This window comes from Erpetoichthys calabaricus, chromosome 12, assembly GCF_900747795.2.
Source record: "Erpetoichthys calabaricus chromosome 12, fErpCal1.3, whole genome shotgun sequence".
In the NCBI taxonomy this organism is placed as follows: Eukaryota; Metazoa; Chordata; class Cladistia; order Polypteriformes; family Polypteridae; genus Erpetoichthys; species Erpetoichthys calabaricus.
The window spans coordinates 37,324,192-37,345,882 of NC_041405.2; the positions used below are offsets into that span (position 1 = coordinate 37,324,192).

The window sequence follows — 21,691 nt, forward strand, 5'->3', positions numbered from 1 at the left end:
TCTTTCAGCATGACAATGATCCCAAACATACCGCCCAGGTAACAAAGGAGTGGCTTCGTAAGAAGCATTTCAAGGTCCTGGAGTGGCCTAGCCAGTCTCCAGATCTCAACCCCATAGAAAATTTTTGGAGGGAGTTGAAAGTCCGTGTTGCCCAGCGACAGCCCCAAAACATCACTGCTCTAGAGGAGATCTGCATGGAGGAATGGGCCAAAATACCAGCAACAGTGTGTGAAAACCTTGTGAAGACTTACAGAAAACATTTGACCTCTGTTATTGCCAACAAAGGGTATATAACAAAGTATTGAGATGAACTTTTGTTATTGACCAAATACTTTTTTTCCACCATAATTTGCAAATAAATTCTTCAAAAACCAGACAATGTGATTTTCTGGATTTTTTTTTTCTCATTTTGTCTCTCATAGTTGAGGTATACCTATGATGAAAATTACAGGCCTCTTTCATCTTTTTAAGTGGGAGAACTTGCACAATTGGTGGCTGACTAAATACTTTTTTGCCCCACTGTATGTATCATTTAGTTATAAATAAATAAATAAAAAAACCACAGGCATCACCAACGCAACCTGGATGGAGCAAAGGTCCTAAATTCAATTTCATTGGATAATATTCTTGTGAGTGATAATCCAACAGTTTTTATCCTTATTCACAGTTAAGATGCCATTTGTGACCTTGGGTAAGAATAATAAAACAGGGCAACATTGAAAATGGATGTTGTTTCAATGTCAGATATAATTTATGTAGTTTGGAGTCATTTTAATTTCAAATCCAACAATTACAGAGAGCCTGGAAATTTAAAAAGGCTATTTGCTAGCATTCCTTTAAAACTAAATCACTAAATGCAAGCTTTCGAGGCAACTCAGGCCACTTCTTCAGGCAAGATGTATTTGATTGCCTGGTAATCTTTTTAGTTAGACAATAAAAGGTGTCATTTTGCTTGACTTTTCACTACATTCATAATGGCTAACACGGTACAACACCCTAGTATTACAAACTAAATCACTAAATTGCTGAGTATGAGCAGTTTGCGGTCACACTTAAAAAACAGTCATCCTGATGCTTTGCTTCATTGATGCCCTCTGCTGCTTTGTCTCACAATCCATATCAATGTACCTTAGGTTTCTTAAATTGTCTTATTGTAATTTTTTATTTCTACTTGCAAAAATCAATCATAACTTTTGTTTATTTGTTATTTATAAGCTTCTGTTTGTAGTGAAGTGATTGTTTAAATAAAAATGGCATACCTTTTTTTAATACAAAAAAGTACTGTATCCTTAATGCATATTCAACAGACTACTTGTTGGTTGTAAAGCGATGCACTGTTTAAATAAAAATATGCCGTTTGTTTAAATAAGAAAATATCTCTATGTTTAAATGAAAAAGACTGAATGCAACAGTACCTTAATCTACATCACAAATACCATCCAACCCTGGAAAATTCTAGTACTTTACTATCAGTACTTGTTAGTTATTGCAATAAGATAAATAGCTTACCCACATATGTCTGAGAGCTATTCAAAAGACATCCTTTCAGAATAACAGCCTTTGATTTCCCTCATGAATTTGTGTTAAACTAGAATTTAGATGCTATGCAAGCTGTGTTGTACATTGATCCATACCACACTGGTGCTAAATATCACATTCTACATACAACACAGAAAACATGCATTCAGTTTCACCATATTGGGTGTTGTTTTAATAGAACACACATAATAGACACATTTTCAAGGTCGACAATGTAGACACGTTTTTAACACTGCACCTTAGCTCCTTAACAGTGTATCAACTATTTCATTCAGAAGCAAGGAGTTTTACAAGTACAGAATTATAGTACTATATATAGTACTGTATAGTAGTATGGTACAGTATAGTATTATTTTGGTTAACAATCTAATACCTTAATCAGTAGGCAACACTGCCTCTGTGTGCTGGATAGAAATGTACATTGAAAAGTAAAACCTAAAAGCATCATGAAGAGACAGTAGTATATTCAAGTTTATTGTCATACAGTGGTGTGAAAAACTATTTGCCCCCTTCCTGATTTCTTATTCTTTTGCATGTTTGTCACACAAAATGTTTCTGATCATCAAACACATTTAACCATTAGTCAAATATAACACAAGTAAACACAAAATGCAGTTTTTAAATGATGGTTTTTATTATTTAGGGAGAAAAAAAATCCAAACCTACATGGCCCTGTGTGAAAAAGTAATTGCCCCCTTGTTAAAAAATAACCTAACTGTGGTGTATCACACCTCAGTTCAATTTCCGTAGCCACCCCCCAGGCCTGATTACTGCCACACCTGTTTCAATCAAGAAATCACTTAAATAGGAGCTGCCTGACACAGAGAAGTAGACCAAAAGCACCTCAAAAGCTAGACATCATGCCAAGATCCAAAGAAATTCAGGAACAAATGAGAACAGAAGTAATTGAGATCTATCAGTCTGGTAAAGGTTATAAAGCCATTTCTAAAGCTTTGGGACTCCAGCGAACCACAGTGAGAGCCATTATCCACAAATGGCAAAAACATGGAACAGTGGTGAACCTTCCCAGGAGTGGCCGGCCGACCAAAATTACCCCAAGAGCGCAGAGACGACTCATCCGAGAGGTCACAAAAGACCCCAGGACAACGTCTAAAGAACTGCAGGCCTCACTTGCCTCAATTAAGGTCAGTGTTCACGACTCCACCATAAGAAAGAGACTGGGCAAAAACGGCCTGCATGGCAGATTTCCAAGACGCAAACCACTGTTAAGCAAAAAGAACATTAGGGCTCGTCTCAATTTTGCTAAGAAACATCTCAATGATTGCCAAGACTTTTGGGAAAATACCTTGTGGACTGATGAGACAAAAGTTGAACTTTTTGGAAGGCAAATGTCCCGTTACATCTGGCGTAAAAGGAACACAGCATTTCAGAAAAAGAACATCATACCAACAGTAAAATATGGTGGTGGTAGTGTGATGGTCTGGGGTTGTTTTTTGCTGCTTCAGGACCTGGAAGGCTTGCTGTGATAGATGGAACCATGAATTCTACTGTCTACCAAAAAATCCTGATGGAGAATGTCCGGCCATCTGTTCGTCAACTCAAGCTGAAGCGATCTTGGGTGCTGCAACAGGACAATGACCCAAAACACACCAGCAAATCCACCTCTGAATGGCTGAAGAAAAACAAAATGAAGACTTTGGAGTGGCCTAGTCAAAGTCCTGACCTGAATCCAATTGAGATGCTATGGCATGACCTTAAAAAGGCGGTTCATGCTAGAAAACCCTCAAATAAAGCTGAATTACAACAATTTTGCAAAGATGAGTGGGCCAAAATTCCTCCAGAGCGCTGTAAAAGACTCATTGCAAGTTATCGCAAACGCTTGATTGCAGTTATTGCTGCTAAGGGTGGCCCAACCAGTTATTAGGTTCAGGGGGCAATTACTTTTTCACACAGGGCCATGTAGGTTTGGGTTTTTTTTTCTCCCTAAATAATAAAAACCACCATTTACAAACTGCATTTTGTGTTTACTTGTGTTATATTTGACTAATGGTTAAATGTGTTTGATGATCAGAAACATTTTGTGTGACAAACATGCAAAAGAATAAGAAATCAGGAAGGGGGCAAATAGTTTTTCACACCACTGTATGTGAAAAGTACATACTGTAGTAGAATGACATTCTTACAGTAATACAATATCTAATAAAAATATATATAGAATGCAACATATACTGTATATATGCAGTTACATTAATGCCTCAGTTAACAAAGTAGGTGTGTTCCAAGACTTTAGTTTGTTATAAGAAACTTGATAACCAGAAGTAGATGCAGAGTAGAAGGAATATACAGTAGATATCTATTGTCGTGACCTGGCCAGTTGGTTATGGAGTTTGCCACCAGCACCACCCTGGTATTTCACAGCTTCTTTTATGTGGCTCCACGTGCTGTACTCTGTCTTGTGTGTTGTCTGCCTGCACATTCATGCCAACTGCTCCACATCACACCACTCATTTAAGGTCAGAGGCAAAATCATCTGCCTTACTTTTCCCAAATTAACGAGTGTAACTATGCAAAGATCCTTACTGAGACTCACCATTGACCACGCACCTAGGCTAATAAATTTTAGTAAAAGAGAACCACCTCTTAACTGCTCACATGTAAATGTTTTTATCTATGCTCTGCACTACATCCCTTCATGGATGGGTGCTAACCACATTGATTCTGCTACGTGACATTTCTTCTCAACAGCTTCTGTCCTCATTGTAATCTGCATTTTAGTTTCTAAAGATATTGCTTTGTGTTTTTGTGAAATACTTGGAACATATTTATTACTTTCGACTTTATAAAAACATTAAGATAACTACAGTACACATGAAATAACCCAGCACTCATGTATGGTAACTTCACATTATACAGTTTGCATGATTATCAAGTACAAACAAAAACTATTCCTTGTATGGAGACTGCACAATATCTGGCATAGAACGGTGTAGTGGACTGGTGTTAAACTTATGCAAAGTGCGTATTATAACATCCTTCTTTTAAACGTGCCTTGTTTTGGGGGGATTCATTTACCGAGGTTATTACTGTATAAACTATATATTTGCAAGTATTTGTTTATAAATACACACACACGCACACACATACACACACAGTGTTATGTTACAATATTTGTTACCATGATATACTGTTCAGTATCCTTACGACCTGTGGGTGGAAATTATACCTGAATTTTCTGTTTTGACTGCCTGTAATTTTGTATTGTTTGCCAAAAGGGAGGAGTCAGAACAGTTGATATGCAGGGTGATGGTTGAGGTCTTTAACACTGGAATCCCTGAAGCCTACAAAAAAACTCATCATCCCAGCCCACCTTAAATTCCTTCGCACCTCTCCATCAGCATCTTTTGTTTTGTAATTGTGTCAATCAGCACAAGCCGCAAGCAGCCTGCTATCCCATCCCCCCCTTGACGGAGTTCAACTCGGGCAAAAAGTTCTCCCAGCTCAAGCAAAGGCTCCTTATCTGTGTGTGATGTGCCTGGAGTTGTATAGGGTAAATAATACAGTATATCGTTATTTGGAGTACATGCGTTTCATGTGTGTTCCGTCTCTACAAAGATCTGGGTAAGATCTTGGACCAGAGTCTTTACACATTATACACTTCATGTCATTATTAGTATAACATGGAAAAAGTTTTTGCTTTAGGTATGTGTTCAGCATTTCTTGCCTCGCATTTCCTTTCATCCAGATCTTTGTAGGCATGGAACACACATAAAATACATGTATTCGAAATAACGATAAACTGTATTATTTACCCTATACAACTCCAGACGTCTCACATGCAGATATGGAGCCTTGGCTTGAGCTGGGAGAACTTTTTGACCAAGTTGAGCTCCGTCAAGGGGGTGGGATAGTGGACTGCTTGTGGCTTGTACTGATTGACACATTTACAAAACAAAAGACGCTGATGGAGAGGTGCGAAGGAATTTAAGGTGGGCTGGGATTATGAGTTTTTTCGTAGGCTACAGGGATTCTAGTGTTAATAATACTGTCTGACATTCTAAGGTTTGAGTGTTTCATATTTCTTGTGCAAACGGTAGCTGGGTAATAGTCTGTGCTTTACAATCTTGAGCTGAGCAGGAGCTATGCCATTGCTGTTATATAGCCAGTGAGGGTGGGCTGTGCTGTGCAAGTGTAGAATTTGGCAAATATCTAGGGAAGTAGAGGCATCAGTGAGTCTTTTTGATATGTTCCGTAGTATGTTGTGCCTAGTCTTACCACGATTAATTGGTGCAATTTTAGTCAAATTGTATTTTCTTATTCAACTACTTGTCCCTCTCCATTAATTGGTGCAATTTTAGTCAAATTGTATTTTCTTATTCAACTACTTGTCCCTCTCCCTGTCCTATATTGCACACCAGCATGTTATAACTGTCTGTACTGTTTTTGAGTAGGCTAATCATGGCAGCAGCTGCATCACATTCAGCGGAAGAATGTTCCCAAAAATATCAGGTAAAATTCTTCTCTGCTGAATGTGTAAAAAAAATAGATGGTGATCCACATCAGTGCTAGCTCAATGCAATAACACCTGAGTGGGAAAATGCTGAAAGCATACAGCAGGAGAAGACAACAGTACTCTTAATAACCAATTCACAATTACTTAACTGTTCGACAATAGTTATGTTTCCTTATGGATCAGAAAGAAAACTACTTACCAGCAGTTGTCGAAATTGAGCAGCAATGATATCCTATATAAACATAGGTCACCTTTATAAAGTTATCTTTAGGTATTTTCTCCAATCATTAAATTATACATAAGTTGCATTCAATAAGCAATCAGGCTGACTAAAAAAGATTGTTTTAATCCAATGCAGTTTTTAAAACATTAGAACCATTTAAGAGAGAACAGGCCATTCAGCCCAAGAAAGTTTGCCAATCTTAATTTTTCTGAAATAACATTGAGTCTAGTTGTGAAGGTCCCTAAAGTCCCACTGTCTACCACACTATTTAGTAACTTGTACTATGTGCCTATGGTTCTCTGTGTGGAAAAAAAACTTCCTAACATTTGTGCAAAATTTACCTTTAACCAGTTTCCAACTGTTTTCCCATGTTCTTGTTGATTTCATTTTAAAGTTACAGTCTATTTGGTTCAGATTATACCTTACTGTTGTTCGTACCTGACAACAGACATGCGTTAGTGTAACCAGTTAATTATCACTTAAATGTGTTTCAGACCTATGTTACTGTGACTTGGGGCTGCTAGCTTAGCTTTTATGCTTTCTTCTGGACTATGTGATTGTATAAAAATATTTGAGTGCAGTGCTCTGACCATGTGATTTTTTTTTTTCCCCCATCAATTTCATTGCCATTGAAAACAAAATAATTCCATATTAAGATGATTTCTTTCATTTTGTTACTAAAACATATACAAAATGTCAGGTTGTCTAAATTCAACATTTACACTTTTCACTTTTTTATAGAGTCTGCTGCAAACAGATGAGAAAAGAATTCCCACTTTTTAAAAGTGATGTTAGTTTTCAGACTCCAGAAAATAAATTCAGCACGGTCACTAATGTTTTCAGAGTCCCTCAGATTTGCCAGTGTATTTTTGCTTAGAAAATGTATTTATGATGGGTTACAACTCTCATTTGCTGTTTAGAGAAGTCTGTAACTGGGGGAGCTCAATCTCTGACAGAGCGGGAGTACTAAATGGAATGCAGTTATTACCACTTACTATGATTAGTATATCACCGCAGTTGTCATAGTGATTAGTATACAATATGGTTAATTGTGCAGCCCTGTTGCTTACCTTCTCTACAACATCTTCTCCAATATTAGTAAGATTATGGTCTTCCCCCTTCTACCAAAAGTCTATGACAAGCTCCATGATTTTGCTGACGTTAAGTGTGAGATTGGTGTCCTTGGACCTGTTTGTTAGCAGGTAAATCTTTTTTACGTAAGCTGTCTCATCATTGTTGGTTGTAATGTCTGTGATGGTGGTGTCATATTATGGTTGAAAACCATACAAGACTCTGAATGATTGAAAAAAAGAAACTGCTAAACAAGTGAATGTAAAACTACATAATATAGAGGGTCTTTTAGATATAAACCCTGTAATATTAGCAGTTTTCCAGAGCAGATGCATTCATACATTCAGACCATGCTGATGTGTAAATTAATCCCTGGAAATTTACAGATGAACTCTGTGTGAAAGTGATCTTTTGGATAGAAAATACCATTAAAACAACAATCTGACTGAATACTGCCATTGTAATGAAACATATTATGCTAAATTTGATTACATATAACCCACCATCGCTGAAGATTACAGATTACAATATGTCTTTCATTGTCATCCATTCAAGAGAAGAGGATCCACTGATGTAGTGGAAGGGCCATGTATAAGAGTTACCTCCCTTTGCCAAGGTTGGCAGGTAGCTTTTCTGCATTCCAGCAAACAGTCAGAGGCTTTTCAGTGCCACGGGGCACATTGTCTTTCATCACAGGTCACAGATTAAACTGGATTTAGTAAATATATTGACATTTTCAAATTTCGAATTTTATGATAGAGGAAATTAACACTAGAATTACCAGAGCCTACGAAAAAACTCGTAAATCCGTCCCACCTTAAATCGCGTCTTAAATCCGTTTGCACCTCTCCGCCAGAATCCTTTGTCATCTAAATATGCTGATAAACACAAGCTACTAGCAGCCAGCTATTCCATCCCCTCACCGACTTAGAACAAATTTCTCCTAGCTCATGCCTTGCCTTGATTTGATTATCTGGGATTGAAGTGGAGTTTTAGAGTGGAAATAATATAGTGTTATTTGGAATACACGCATTTCATGTGTGTTCCGTTTCTATAGTAGTCTGTGCAAACACATTTTTAAAACAGAAACGTTTTTCATATTCTAATAGTAAATGACAAAATGTAGGCATAAACTATATAACGTATGAAGCCTGAAGTCCATATATCAAAGAAACACTTTCACAAAAGGTACAAATAAGAGAACACGTGTGCTTTTATTTAAAAATATAACTGCACAAAAAAAAAAAGCCGCGTTAGCATGCCACATTGACACTCTTACTACAACCGCCGCGGTGGCGTAATGGTATCAGCTCCTGACTGGGAATCAGAGGGTGGCGAGTTCGATCCCGCACGGCTCCACTTCGAGAAGTGAACTGCTCTTATTCTTACAATTTTAGAATAACAACATAAATTTGATTTCAGTCTGTAACAGCCGGTGTAACTTATGATACTGGTAAAGGTTAGCTTTTTTTTTTTTTTTTTTAAATTCACTTTCGCATTCAGAATCAATCCATACAACCCCATCTGACATAAAGACACGCTATAGGTCTGCAGTGTACCACGATGCATACTACCGCCCCCCTCCCCCCCCCCCAAAAGGGTTCTGACACACAAACGCTGGCGAAGCTGTCGTCTTCGTTTCTCACCATCACTTGAAATCAGCAGTTCTTAGCATTGCACCATGCAAGCTGTCGTATCAACCACCAACTGTAACTTGCTTTCTTTATTCTTCGGTTATAGTCTTGAATAAAAGTGCACTTTTATTTATGTGAAAACAGCTGTGTCAGATGGGGTTGTATGGATTGATTCTGAATGCGACTGCAAGAATGAAAAGTGAATTAAAAAAAAAAAAAAAAAGAAGCTAACCTTTACCAGTATCATAAGTTACACCGGCTGTTACAGACTGAAATGAAATTTATGTTGTTATTCTAAAATTGTAAGAATAAGAGCAGTTCACTTCTCGAAGCGGAGCCGTGCGGGATCGAACTCGCCACCCTCTGATTCCCAGTCAGGAGCTGATACCATTACGCCACCGCGGCGGTTGTAGTAAGAGTGTCAATGTGGCATGCTAACGCGGCTTTTTTTTTTGTGCAGTTATATTTTTGAATAAAAGCGCACGTGTTCTCTTATTTGTACCTTTTGTGAAAGTGTTTCTTTGATATATGGACTTCAGGCTTCATACGTTATATAGTTTATGCCTACATTTTGTCATTTACTATTAGAATATGAAAAACGTTTCTGTTTTAAAAATGTGTTTGCACAGACTACTATAGAAACGGAACACACATGAAATGCGTGTATTCCAAATAACACTATATTATTTCCACTCTAAAACTCCACTTCAATCCCAGATAATCAAATCAAGGCAAGGCATGTGCTAGGAGAAATTTGTTCTAAGTCGGTGAGGGGATGGAATAGCTGGCTGCTAGTAGCTTGTGTTTATCAGCATATTTAGATGACAAAGGACTCTGGTGGAGAGGTGCAAACGGATTTAAGACGCGATTTAAGGTGGGACGGATTTACGAGTTTTTTCGTAGGCTCTGGTAATTCTAGTGTTAAATATATATAGAAGATTAGGCCGGAAGTACTTTATTTTTTTATGAACAGATGCAAGTCACTGGTGCTCATTTGATTTGTTTACATTTGTGATCTTTTATTGTTTACAGTTGCATATGTCAGTGGTTTATGTAGGTGTTTTGTTATTATTTAAAATTTTCAGGTTTACTTGTATTTTGTACACTCTGGATAGAAATGCTGTTCATGTTATGTTGTTTTTTCCATTTATGTCTAATTACAGCATTTGACATTAAAACAACTGGTTTAAAACATTTTTTCCTTTTAAAGTGACATCAGTTTTTTTTGTATTTCAATATAAAATATGGTGAATTATTTTAAAGTAAAATTCTCTTCTTGGGTCTCCATAATCTAACTAAACATGTAAGCTTAATTGCAGATTATTTCATGTTAAGTTAGGTAACTGTTTTAACAAAAAAAGGTTTTTGTTGGTGTTTGTTTTAGTTTATAATGCTATGTATGTAACATTCAAGGCAAAAAATGAAAATGTGTAGTTAAATACACAAATGATGTAATATATATCTTTCATAATGCATATTTAGGTGATGAAATTGTTACCACTCATTTTTAACTATGGAGGCAATTTGTCCAAAATGATCACAGGGCACTTACGAAAATAATCAAGCAATTATTTAGATATGTTTCTCTTTTGCTTATAATATTAAAAATCATGTAGTTTTCTTTAATGATCTAATAAAATCTTTATTTTGAAATGGTGTATATTAACTTGTTAACTTGTCTTTATTAGGAAAAAGAACATGCACGCCCACTGTTGGTAACACCTCAAGATGCAACTATTCGTTTTGAAGATGTGCAGTTTCAGTATTTGGAAGGACAGAAGGTCTTAAATGGGATATCTTTTGATGTACCTGCTGGAAAGAAAATAGCCATTGTAGGTGGCAGCGGTTCTGGGTATGTTTTCTTTTTGCTTATTCAAAATTTATATTCATGTACACTGAAATTCACTTGTAATTATATGACACTGCTGGGGCTTTCAGGTCTTCTGTGTCTTTGGTTTTTATGCTGGGGAATGAACAAATTTCTTTCACAAGCTGGAGGAAAGAATTTTTTAAATTTATGTAATTTATTTAATTTATTAATTACATAAAAACACTATTATTCCAAGATGAATGTGCTTGTAAGGTTAGCCAGTCATGTGGCTGTTTGGCAAAATAGTTCTGCATGTTAGATAATAATGAATGTTGCATACATTTTAAATTTTATCTATCCTTACATGATTGCTGTAAAGTAAATTTAAGGGTGAAAGACAATATTCTCTGTCCTATATATAGTGGTGTGGTGGCTCTGAGGATCCGTGCTGGTATTTGGAAGGTTGTTGGCTCAAATCTCATTACTCCATTTGGAGCTTGAGCATGGCCCTTAACCTGAAAATTGTTCCGGAGCGGCGTACAATGGCTGACCGGGTGCTCTGACCTCAGAAAATCATACGAGAAGACTATTTCTCCTTGGGGATTAATACAATGTATCAAATACCAAAAATATGTAGTTCTTATTTTGTCCCAGCTGCGCCAAGAGTTGTCCATCAGACATTTTTTACTGTTCAAACTGTGTCCAGATTGGCAACTTTTCATTTTATGTATTTCAGATTCACTGGGTTTTGATTTTTCCCTGCCTTGGTGATGTAAAATCTTGTGTAGTGTTTTTTCAAGTTAATGTCAGTCTGAAACAATTTTAATTTTCCTTTTTTGTTTTTGGCTTTTCCAATTTTATATTATTCTGTTAATTATAATGTATTTACATAGTAATATTTTACATTTTACTTTGCAAACTATTGTATGTTAGAAGGCGTTATGAACAATAAGTAGCAATTATTGGATTAATAACCATCAAAAATAAACAAAAGATATGTTTTACCACTGCCATGAACAATGAAACAGGTTCCCGTTACTGGAGAGAACTCCATGAAACCTACTTTCCAAAATTATTAATAATTAATAATAGTTGCAAAGAATTATATTTGAAAAAAGTGCTCATTTTGAGAAGGCATTTTAGCATAGCCAGAAACTAGATCTGGGTATTGGCAAGTATTTTCCATTTTGATTCTAATCCCCCAGTTTATGATTCAGGTTCAGATCTGATTTCGGTAAAGTAGCAGAATATACCATAACTGACAAGTACTTACATATGTCAAATAAATTCTTAGAACATTAGAAGTACTAGGGTGTTGTACTGTGTGAGCGCTGAAGTCGGAAAACGACGATATAAACACCAATTTAAATTAAAAGAAATTTCTTTATTATTTATTCTTGGTGAGTTAGAGATTGTGAGACTGCCCCATACCCCCCCCCCCCCCCCCCCCCCCCCAATGTGCGCCTACATTATCTAAAGACCGTGACCTCTCAATACACACACACAAACCCATTTTAAGCAGTTTTCTTAAAGTTCATTGCATTAGTTATAAAGAGATTACATTCTTATAACTTTAATATCTTCACTAGATTATATTTGTTTGATTAGATTAATAATCCTTATTTATTAATTTATAAATGACAATTTTGTCTTATTTTTAAGCAAGAGTGAAGGAAACGATCACATTTATTTATAATATCACAGGGTGTTCTGTTAATATCAAGACATTAGCACTTTCACATAGAAGAATTAAATCAGTCTCATATTCTGTGCATAAACATAATTCCTTTCCTACCTAAATGCAGATCAAATCGTATAGAAGTATAAAATCATATAGTTCTCTGCAGCATGATTAATACAAAATACAGTCATTGGTATTTTGTGCGTTAAGTACTTATAATCATCTGCGGTGGGCTGGCTCCCTGCCCGGGGTCTGCTTCCTGCCTTGTGCCCTGTGTTGGCTGGGATTGGCTCCAGCAGACCCCCGCAACCCTGCAGTTAGGATATAGCAGGTTGGATAATGGATGGATAGATGGATACTTATAATTATTACAGTTAATAATTTTTTTTCTGCTTTCTCAACCGTGTTAGCCATTATGAATGTATGAAAAGTCAAGCAAATTGACACCTTTTATTGGCTAACTAAAAAGATTACAATATGCAAGCTTTTGAGGCTTACATCTTGCCTGAAGAAGGGGCCTGAGTAGCCTCGAAAGCTTGCATATTGTAATATTTTTAGGTAGCCAATAAAAGGTGTCATTTTGCTTGACTTAGAACATTAGAGATATTTAGACAAGAACAAGCCATTCATTTAAAGAAAGCTCGCTAGACCTATCTACTTAATTCCTCCAAGATTACATTAAGTCTATTTTTGAAGGTCCCTAAAGTCTATCGCACTACTTGGTAGCTTATTCCATATGTCTATGGTCCTCTGTGTGAAGAAAGACTACCTAATGTTTGTACATAATTTATCCATCATGTTCTTGTTAAACTCACTGTAGTTCTTGATTCACTATATTAATTCCTTTCATAATTTTAAACACTTAAATCATGTCACCTGCTCATATCCTTTTGATTAAACTGAAAAGACTTACCACTGTTAAACTTTCTTCATAACTCATCCCCTACAGTCCTGGATTCTACCTTGTCTCTTTTCTTTGAACTTTTTCTAGTGCTGCTATGTCTTTTTTTAGCCTGGATGTTAACACTGCACACAGTACTCCAGTGAGGCCTCACAGTGTGTTATTAAGCTTAAACATAACACCCCTTGCCGTGCAGTCTACACATTGTGCTGTATAACCTAACAATCTGCTAGTCTTATAAACGGCTTCTGAGCACTGTCCGAAAGTTGAAATTGATGAGTCCACTGTGAATCCTGAATCTGTCTCATAAGCAGTACTATCAATTTTTAGACCCACTATTTTGTATTCAAACCTAATATTCTTACTTCCTACATGTAATACTTCACATATCCACACATTAAATTTCATCTGCCACACATCTGTGCCAGCCTGCATGTTGTTGAAGTCCCCCTATAATGATTCAACAGATTCTAGATTATCTCCCAGTTCACTTATGGCTTGGAATCATCAGAAAATGTAGCCAGTTATTTATATTACTATCCAGATTATTTCTGTATAAAAAAATAGCAGTGGCCCTAGTACTGACTCATGGAGGACACCAATCTTAACATCACCCAATTTTGATAAGGTTCCATACACCCTAATCCTCTTCTTTCTTTATTTTAGCCAATTCTTGCACCCATGTACGCACTTCACCCTGAATTCTCTCTTCTTTTAGTTACACACTCAAGCCTGTCATATGATACTTTATCAAATGCTTTCTGAAATGTAAAGATTAATAATATCATATACACCTCTTTGATCTTATCCTTTTGTTGTTTCCTCATAGAATTCTAGCAGGTTAGTAATACACGACCTCCCTCATCTGAATCCTTGCTGACAACTGAGTAAACCTCTTGTTCTTGCCTTGTGTTGCTCGAACCTTTCCTTAATAAATCTTTGTTTGTCTTCCTGTGATGCAAGTTAAACTTACTGGCCTATAGTTACTTGGATCTACTTTATCACCCTGTTTAAAACAGGATAATATTTGCCATTTTCCAGCCGTTCTGAATTTCCCCAATTCTCAATGATTTCCTAAAAATATGCGTCAAGGGTTTATACATTCACTCAATAACCTCCTTAAGCACTCAAGGATAAATATTATCTAGTCCTAGTGATTTGTTTGATTTCAGCCTATTTAAACTAAGCAGTACTTCTACCTCAGCAATTTCCCAATCACTCAGTACCCCTTTAGTAATCTCTGATACCGCTGGGAGGTTATCCACTTCCTCATATGTGAAGACCTCAGAAAAAAGTGAGTTTAGAATATCTGCTATTTCACTGTCTGTATTATTTTAATTCTCCTGAACTATTCCTGAAGTACTTCACCACCTCCTTCACTGTTCTTTTATTACTAAAATACTGAAAGAATCTCTTTGGGTCATCTTTCACCTTATCTGCAATATTCCTCTCTAAATGCCTTTTAGCTTCCCTAATATTTTTCTTAATAAATCACCTCATGCTGTCATACACCATACAATTCACACTTCAGTTATTAGTCTTTTACACCTTATACAGTGTTATTCCTTTGCAGCTTCTTTTTTATCTTATTAGTTTTTGCATCTATGCCACAATGAAACACTGAGAAATGTAATATTATGGTCACTTTTTTAGTCACCACTACACCTTGAATTATATCTTAGTTACTACAAAATACTAAATCAGAGACAGGCTTCCTGCCGTATGGGTGCTTTAATATACTGTGTTAAAAAACAGCCACCGATTACATCTAAAAGCCCCTGCTGTTTTTTATTTGTAAGGTTAGCCTAGTTAATATTCAGGTAGTTAAAGTCTTCCCACGATAATAATATTCCCCTGTACACTTGCTGTTTTAACATCATTATAAAGACAGTAGCACTGAAGGTACTGTCTGCTTTGTCTATAGCACATTCCTAAAGTAAGGCATCTATCCCTAATGCTTTCCAAGTGATTCCAGATACACTAAGATGTGGTTCTTCATCCAGCTGAAGAAGACATGTATTTAAATTCAGTTTTACATAAACGGCAACATCCCCCTTTTCTTTTATGTCTATCATTCTTAAAAATTCCATTGTTATGCTCATCCACATCTTCATTATTTAGTCAGTTTTCAGTTTTTGCTATAATACCATAACTGTGCTCGGCTACATATAACTCCAAATCACTTCTGACATTAAGAAAAGCTATTTTTAATGTGTTACTAATTTGACTTTTGCACTTAAACTTTGACATATAATGTATGTTATAGGACTGGGAATCGATTAAAAAAATGAAGTAATTGCATCATTGTGTTTAATTATTCACGGTTATATTATCATAAAATAACTGTTGTCACAAAAGAGTCACAAAAAGGTTTGGGGCAGCCACCCGTATATTATTCCCTGGCTACAAAATGGAGTCAGCAGTCACAAGAGATTTGAACAGGTTGGAGTCCAGTACAGAACAGCCTTGTTGGCAAAAAGATGGCGGTTTTAAGGCAGACTGGAGGAAGTGATGTCATCTCTGGGCCCGAAACCGGAAGTGATGTTGCTAACCCCATGTCATCGGGGCCAGGCTGAATTCCCATAACTGGTCTGCAGAGGAGTGAGAGAAAGAGTCAGTGCACTCTGCCACACCCTGGTTTGGCATGTAATTACTCTTATTCAGGCTCTTTAGCTGTCCCCCATGCGCACATGTGTGACAAGCCCCCCAGACCCATTGGGCCGGGTGTTCCTGACCAAGAAGTTGTAAACCCAAGAAGGGGTTGGCATGAAGAGAACCCCAACGATGAACGAGTGAAAACTGGTAATGCTGTAGGTCAAGAAACCACCTGGTGATCCGCGGATTCAACTCCTTATGTAGCGCCATCCACTGTAAAGGTGCATGATCCGTGACAAGGGTGAACTCCCGGCCCAAGAGGTAGTACCTCAGCTACGTAATCACCCATTTGATCGCCAAGGCCTACTGCTCCACTGCCACATACCTGTGCCCGAAGCGTCCGTCTAGAGAATGAAAGGTAAAGAAAAGTTAGGTGCTTTCAAAACTGGTGCTGTTGTAAGGGCCTTTTTTAAGTCACTAAATGCAGCGTCTGTCTAATCAGTCAATACCACATTGTTCAGGGCCCTGTTCTTTGTCAGATCAATCAAGGGCGCCCCTCTCTCCTAGAATTGGGGCACAAACTGGCAGTAGTACTGCGCTAAGCTGAGAAAGGCTTGGAGTTGCTGCATGCTTCGCGGATGGGGCCATTTTAATATGGCACCTACTTTGGAGCACTGTGGTTTCACGATACCCCGACCCACCAGGTAGCCTAATAACTTGGCTTCGTTTAATCCAAAGAAACATTTCTTGGGATTAATCCGAAGTCTGGCCTCACAAAGTGTCCGTAATACTGCTCAGACCTGCTGTAGGTGTTCCTTCCATGTGCTGGAATAGATGACCACATCATCCAGGTAGGCAGCACTGTACAAGTTATGAGGCCAGAGCACTTTATCCACCAGGTGCTAGAAAGTCGCAAGAGCCCTGTGTAACCCAAATGGAAGGACACGATACTGCCAGTGACCACTAGGGGTGCTAAACGCAGTCTTAACCTTTGCAAAGTCCTTTAAAGAAACCTGCCAGTACCCCTTTGTCATGTCAAGTGTGGTCAAGTATTTAGCTTCTCGAGGAGGTCGTCTACTCGTGGAATCGGATAAGCATCAAAATGGGAGTGCAATGGAACAGCTTCAGAATATCGAGTAGCATAATCGACGAGGACTAAAATATATTTGTGTCCTCGAGCAGAGGGCTCTAGGCGTCCTACTATGTTGACCCCAATTCTTTCAAAGGGGACGTCAGTTAGGGGAATGGGAATGAGAGGAGCACGGTCCTTTCTAGTAATTTGTCGCAATTGACACTCCAGACAGAACGTACAAAAGCGATGAATATCCTCATTGATTCCTGGCCAATAAAATTGGAGCTGTATCCGCTCCAAAGTTTTTTTAGTGGCCAAATGGCCTCCTAGGAAGTGGGCGTGTGCTAATTCACAAACCTGCCGCCGGAAGGGCCATGGAATTAGCAGCAACTTACGCACATCCCCCTCATGCTCCACTACCCAATAGAAAAGGTCGTTTTCTAAAACAAAGTGAGGACCCTGTGGCATGGGCTGGTGAGTGCACTGGCCATTGACAAGAACAACTGCATTTTTCGCAAATTTCAGGGAATCATCATTCCACTGTTCCCTTTTTAAAAGAAGCCGGTGTTTCTCTAAACTGACACTGTAATGTGGAGAGAGGGTCAGGACCGACCTCAAGGGGCGTGGTTTCTTCCCGCTCGATCGCAGCATTGGTGGATGTTGTTTCTGCCTGTGATGGCCTGGGAGTTGCCACGTCACATAGAGTGGCCACATCGTCTCTCTCCACCGGCTGTTTACATGGTGTGGAGGCAGCTTGAGTTGGCTAATCCCTGTCTATAATGAGGCCCAAATTTGCCTTAGGAGTAGAAAGTGCCAAACCACTTTTAATTTTAGACCAATCCCATCCCAGTATCAACAGATTTGGAAAGACCTCTACAGCCAACTTTGTTAGTGATCCTTCATAGCTGATAACACAGGTGGTGGACCTGTACCAGTGGGTTTCTCTGAGGATGTAGGATAGATTTGTCTTCCTACTGCAACAATGGAAATGTTGCTGCCAGAATCGAACAATTATCTGGACATAATCTGTCTGGGTTTAACTAAGGGATGGTTCTGTCCTCCCAGATCTGCGAACTCTACTGTGTTTTTGAATTGTCCCCAGACAATTATAAAGGATAACAAAAGAATATCCTCCATCCTGATTTTTGCAAGTTTAGAGGGTTTGTTGAGAGATGCATGTTTCATCTCTCTGTACTTGGCTACTTCTTATAGGTCCTGACAGTGGCAGTTTTGTTGGATACTAATACATGTGTTTTTGTTGTTTCAAGGAAAGAGGAACATCACCCTCTTGATTAGGGCTACCGGAGTTTTTTCTTTATGCTGATCAAGTAAAATGCCTCTTGAATTGCTATATCCATTTATAACAATTTTGAGCTTCACGGCAAAGGCTGTGAATACTTATGTACATGTGCTTTCTCAATTTTTTTTATTTTTAATAAATTTGCAAAAATCTCAAATAAACTTTTTTCACATTGTCATTATGGGGTGTTCTGTGTAGAATTCTGAGGAAAAAAATGAATTTAATCCATTTTGGAATAAGGCTGTAACATAACAAAATATGGAAAAAGTGATGCGCTGTGAATACTTTCCGGATGCACTGTATATACACACATATATTTGCCATACCTAATTTATCATCTCTTCTATAATACCAAAGTAATATTTCAGTGGTCACAGTTTATTTTGCACACTGCCTGGAGATCAGTGAATGGCAGTTTTTAAAGTTATCCAGTACACATGCCAGGGCTCACACTTTCAGAAGGGGCGTTACAGTCTACCATATAAGCAAAATTATCACCTTCACATGCTTCATTATGCTTGTTTTGGAAGAACTTATAAAAAGAAAAAAAAAAGCAACACTTTATCCCAGGCGGGGAATCGAACTCAGGTCTGTGAGGTAGGGCAAAGTTGCTGCACTGTAAGATGTAAATCTTAGCGCACTATGCCACGGAAGATGTTGTATCATTCTTGAAGCTTTTGTGAAAGTGTTTATTTGATCTTTGGAATTCAGGCTTTACACATTCTATAGTTTATGCCTACTACATTTTGTAGCATTTATTACTAAAATATGAAAAAGTTTCTGTTTTAACAGTGTGTTTACACAGATTACTGTAGAAACGGAACACACATGAAATGCGTGTGTTCCAAATAATGATCTATTATTTCCACTCCAAAACTCCACTTCACGCCCATATAATCAATCAAGGCATGAGCTGGGAAAAGTTCGCACACGTTCTAAGTCGGTGGGGGGATGGAATAGCCGACTGCAGGCAGCTTGTCTTTTATCAGCACATTTAGAGGACAAAGGATGATGGCGGAGAGGTGTGAACTGATTTAAGAAGCGATTTAAGGTGGGCCGGATCTACGAGTTTTTTCGTGGCTCTGGTAATTCTAGTGTTAAAGACAAGTAGTTCTCATTCATCCACTCCTTTAATTCGCTAACACAACTAATTAAAGACAACATCTGAGAAACTTCATCTGATTTAAATGAAAGGTATAACTGGGTGTCATCTGCATACGAGTGAAAATTAACATTATGTTTCCTAATGATAAATCCTAGTGGAAGCATGTAAAGTGAAAACAGTAAAGGTCCCAGTACTGGGCCCTGCGGGACACCATATTGAACTTCTGTGTATAATGATGGAGTACTGTCAGCACATTTCTGTACGTATTGGAATCGATTTGATAAATAAGAACTAAACCAAGCAAGCACGGTGCCTGTAAGCCCAACATCATTTTCTAGCCTGTGTAGTAAAGTAGAGTGGTCGATGGTGTCAAATACTGCACTTAAGTCCAACAAAATAATTACAGTGGAGTTTCCTTCATCAGAGGATATCAAAATGTCGTTTACAACCCGCGTTAGTGCCATTTCTGTACTATGACCAGTGCTAAAACCAGACTGGAATTTCTCAAATAAATTGTAATGCGTAAGGTGTGACTGAAGCTGATTGGCTACTTTTTCTAGTATTTTAGAGAGAAACAGTAGATTTGAAATAGGCCTGTAATTATTTAGTATGTGTGGGTCTAGGTCTGACTTTTTAAGTAATGGTTTAATGACTGACACTTTTAGTGTATCAGGTACTGTGCCATGCAATAACGAACTACTGATAATGTTTAGAATAGGCGCTGCAAGAACATTCATTGCACTTTTTACTAGTTTTGTTGGCACTGGATCTAGGGAACAAGTAGTGGGCTTCATTTTAGAAATTAAAGTTAAGAATTCCTGCTCAGTTACAGGATTAAAATTACTAAAGTGCTGAAAGCAATGTTAGACAGGGTCTGCTAAGCTAGTATTTGGTTTGTAGTGTGATGCAGAGATCTGGGATCTTATATTTTTAATTTTCTCTTTGAAGAAGTTCATACAGTCTGTACTGCTAATATCTGTTGGTATTTTGCACTGTTGATCTGAATTTCCATTTGTTAATTTAGCCACTGTTCTAAACAGTACCTGAGGATTTTTATTATTGTTATTTATTAATGTAGAATAGTATTCTGAGCGAGCTTTAAAGAGGGCTTTTTTATATTTATTAACACTCTCTGTCCATGCAATTTGAAAGACATGTAGCTTTGTTGTTCTCCATCTGCGCTCCAGTTTTCGACACCTCACGGGTAGTGAGGTGCTATTATTTTTACCATTATATAATAAAAACATACATTCGATTTGAGTCTGTAACAGCCAGTGTAAATTTGTGGTACAGTAATCCCTCCTCCATCGCGGGGGTTGCGTTCCAGAGCCACCCGCGAAATAAGAAAATCCGCGAAGTAGAAACCATATGTTTATATGGTTATTTTTATATTGTCATACTTGGGTCACAGATTTGCGCAGAAACACAGGAGGTTGTAGAGAGACAGGGACGTTATTCAAACACTGCAAACAAACATTTGTCTCTTTTTCAAAAGTTTAAACTGTGCTCCATGACAAGACAGAGATGACAGTTTAGTCTCACAATTAAAAGAATGCAAACATATCTTCCTCTTCAAAGGAGCAAACAAATCAATAGGGCTGTTTGCTTTTAAGTATGCGAAGCACCGCGGCACAAAGCTGTTGAAGGCGACAGCTCACACCCCCTCTGTCAGGAGCAGAGAGAGAGAGAGACAGATAAAAAAATCAATACGTGCCCTTCGTGCTTTTAAGTATGCGAAGCACTGTGCAGCATGTCGCTTCACGAAGCAGCTGCACAGAAGGTAGCCAATGTGAAGATAATCTTTCAGCATTTTTAGACGAGCGTCCATATCGTCTAGGTGTGCGAACAGCCCCCCTGCTCAATCCCCCTACGTCAGGATCAGAAAAAGTCAGCGCAAGAGAGAGAGAGAGAAAAGTACGTTGGGTAGCTTCTCAGCCATCTGCCAATAGCGTCCCTTGTATGAAATCAACTAGGCAAACCAACTGAGGAAGCATGTACCAGAAATTAAAAGACCCATTGTCCACAGAAATCCGCGAACCAGCAAAAAATCCGCGATATATATTTAAATATGCTTACATATAAAATCCACGATAGAGTGAAGCCGCGAAAGGGGAAGCGCGATATAGCGAGGGATCACTGTACTTGTAAAAGTTAGTGCTGAAGGGATAAAAGCAGACACAAAACGGAGCTCAATCATTTCTTCTTGCTGAGCAGACAGACACCGCAGTGTCTGTGGTGGATGTTACTTTTCCTCACACACGATCGTTCACATCAACAAGTCATTTGAAC

At 37.9% G+C, this 21,691-nt stretch overlaps 1 protein-coding gene across 1 annotated transcript in view; it reads left to right on the plus strand.

Moving 5' to 3' along the window:
* Positions 1-21,691, plus strand: part of abcb7 (ATP-binding cassette, sub-family B (MDR/TAP), member 7) — a 206,700-nt gene that overhangs the window by 82,555 nt on the left and 102,454 nt on the right. Inside the window, exon 10 of the mRNA XM_028815415.2 lies at positions 10,627-10,790. Within this exon, the coding sequence (XP_028671248.2) occupies positions 10,627-10,790 (164 nt within the window). The remainder of the gene's footprint in view (positions 1-10,626; positions 10,791-21,691) is intronic.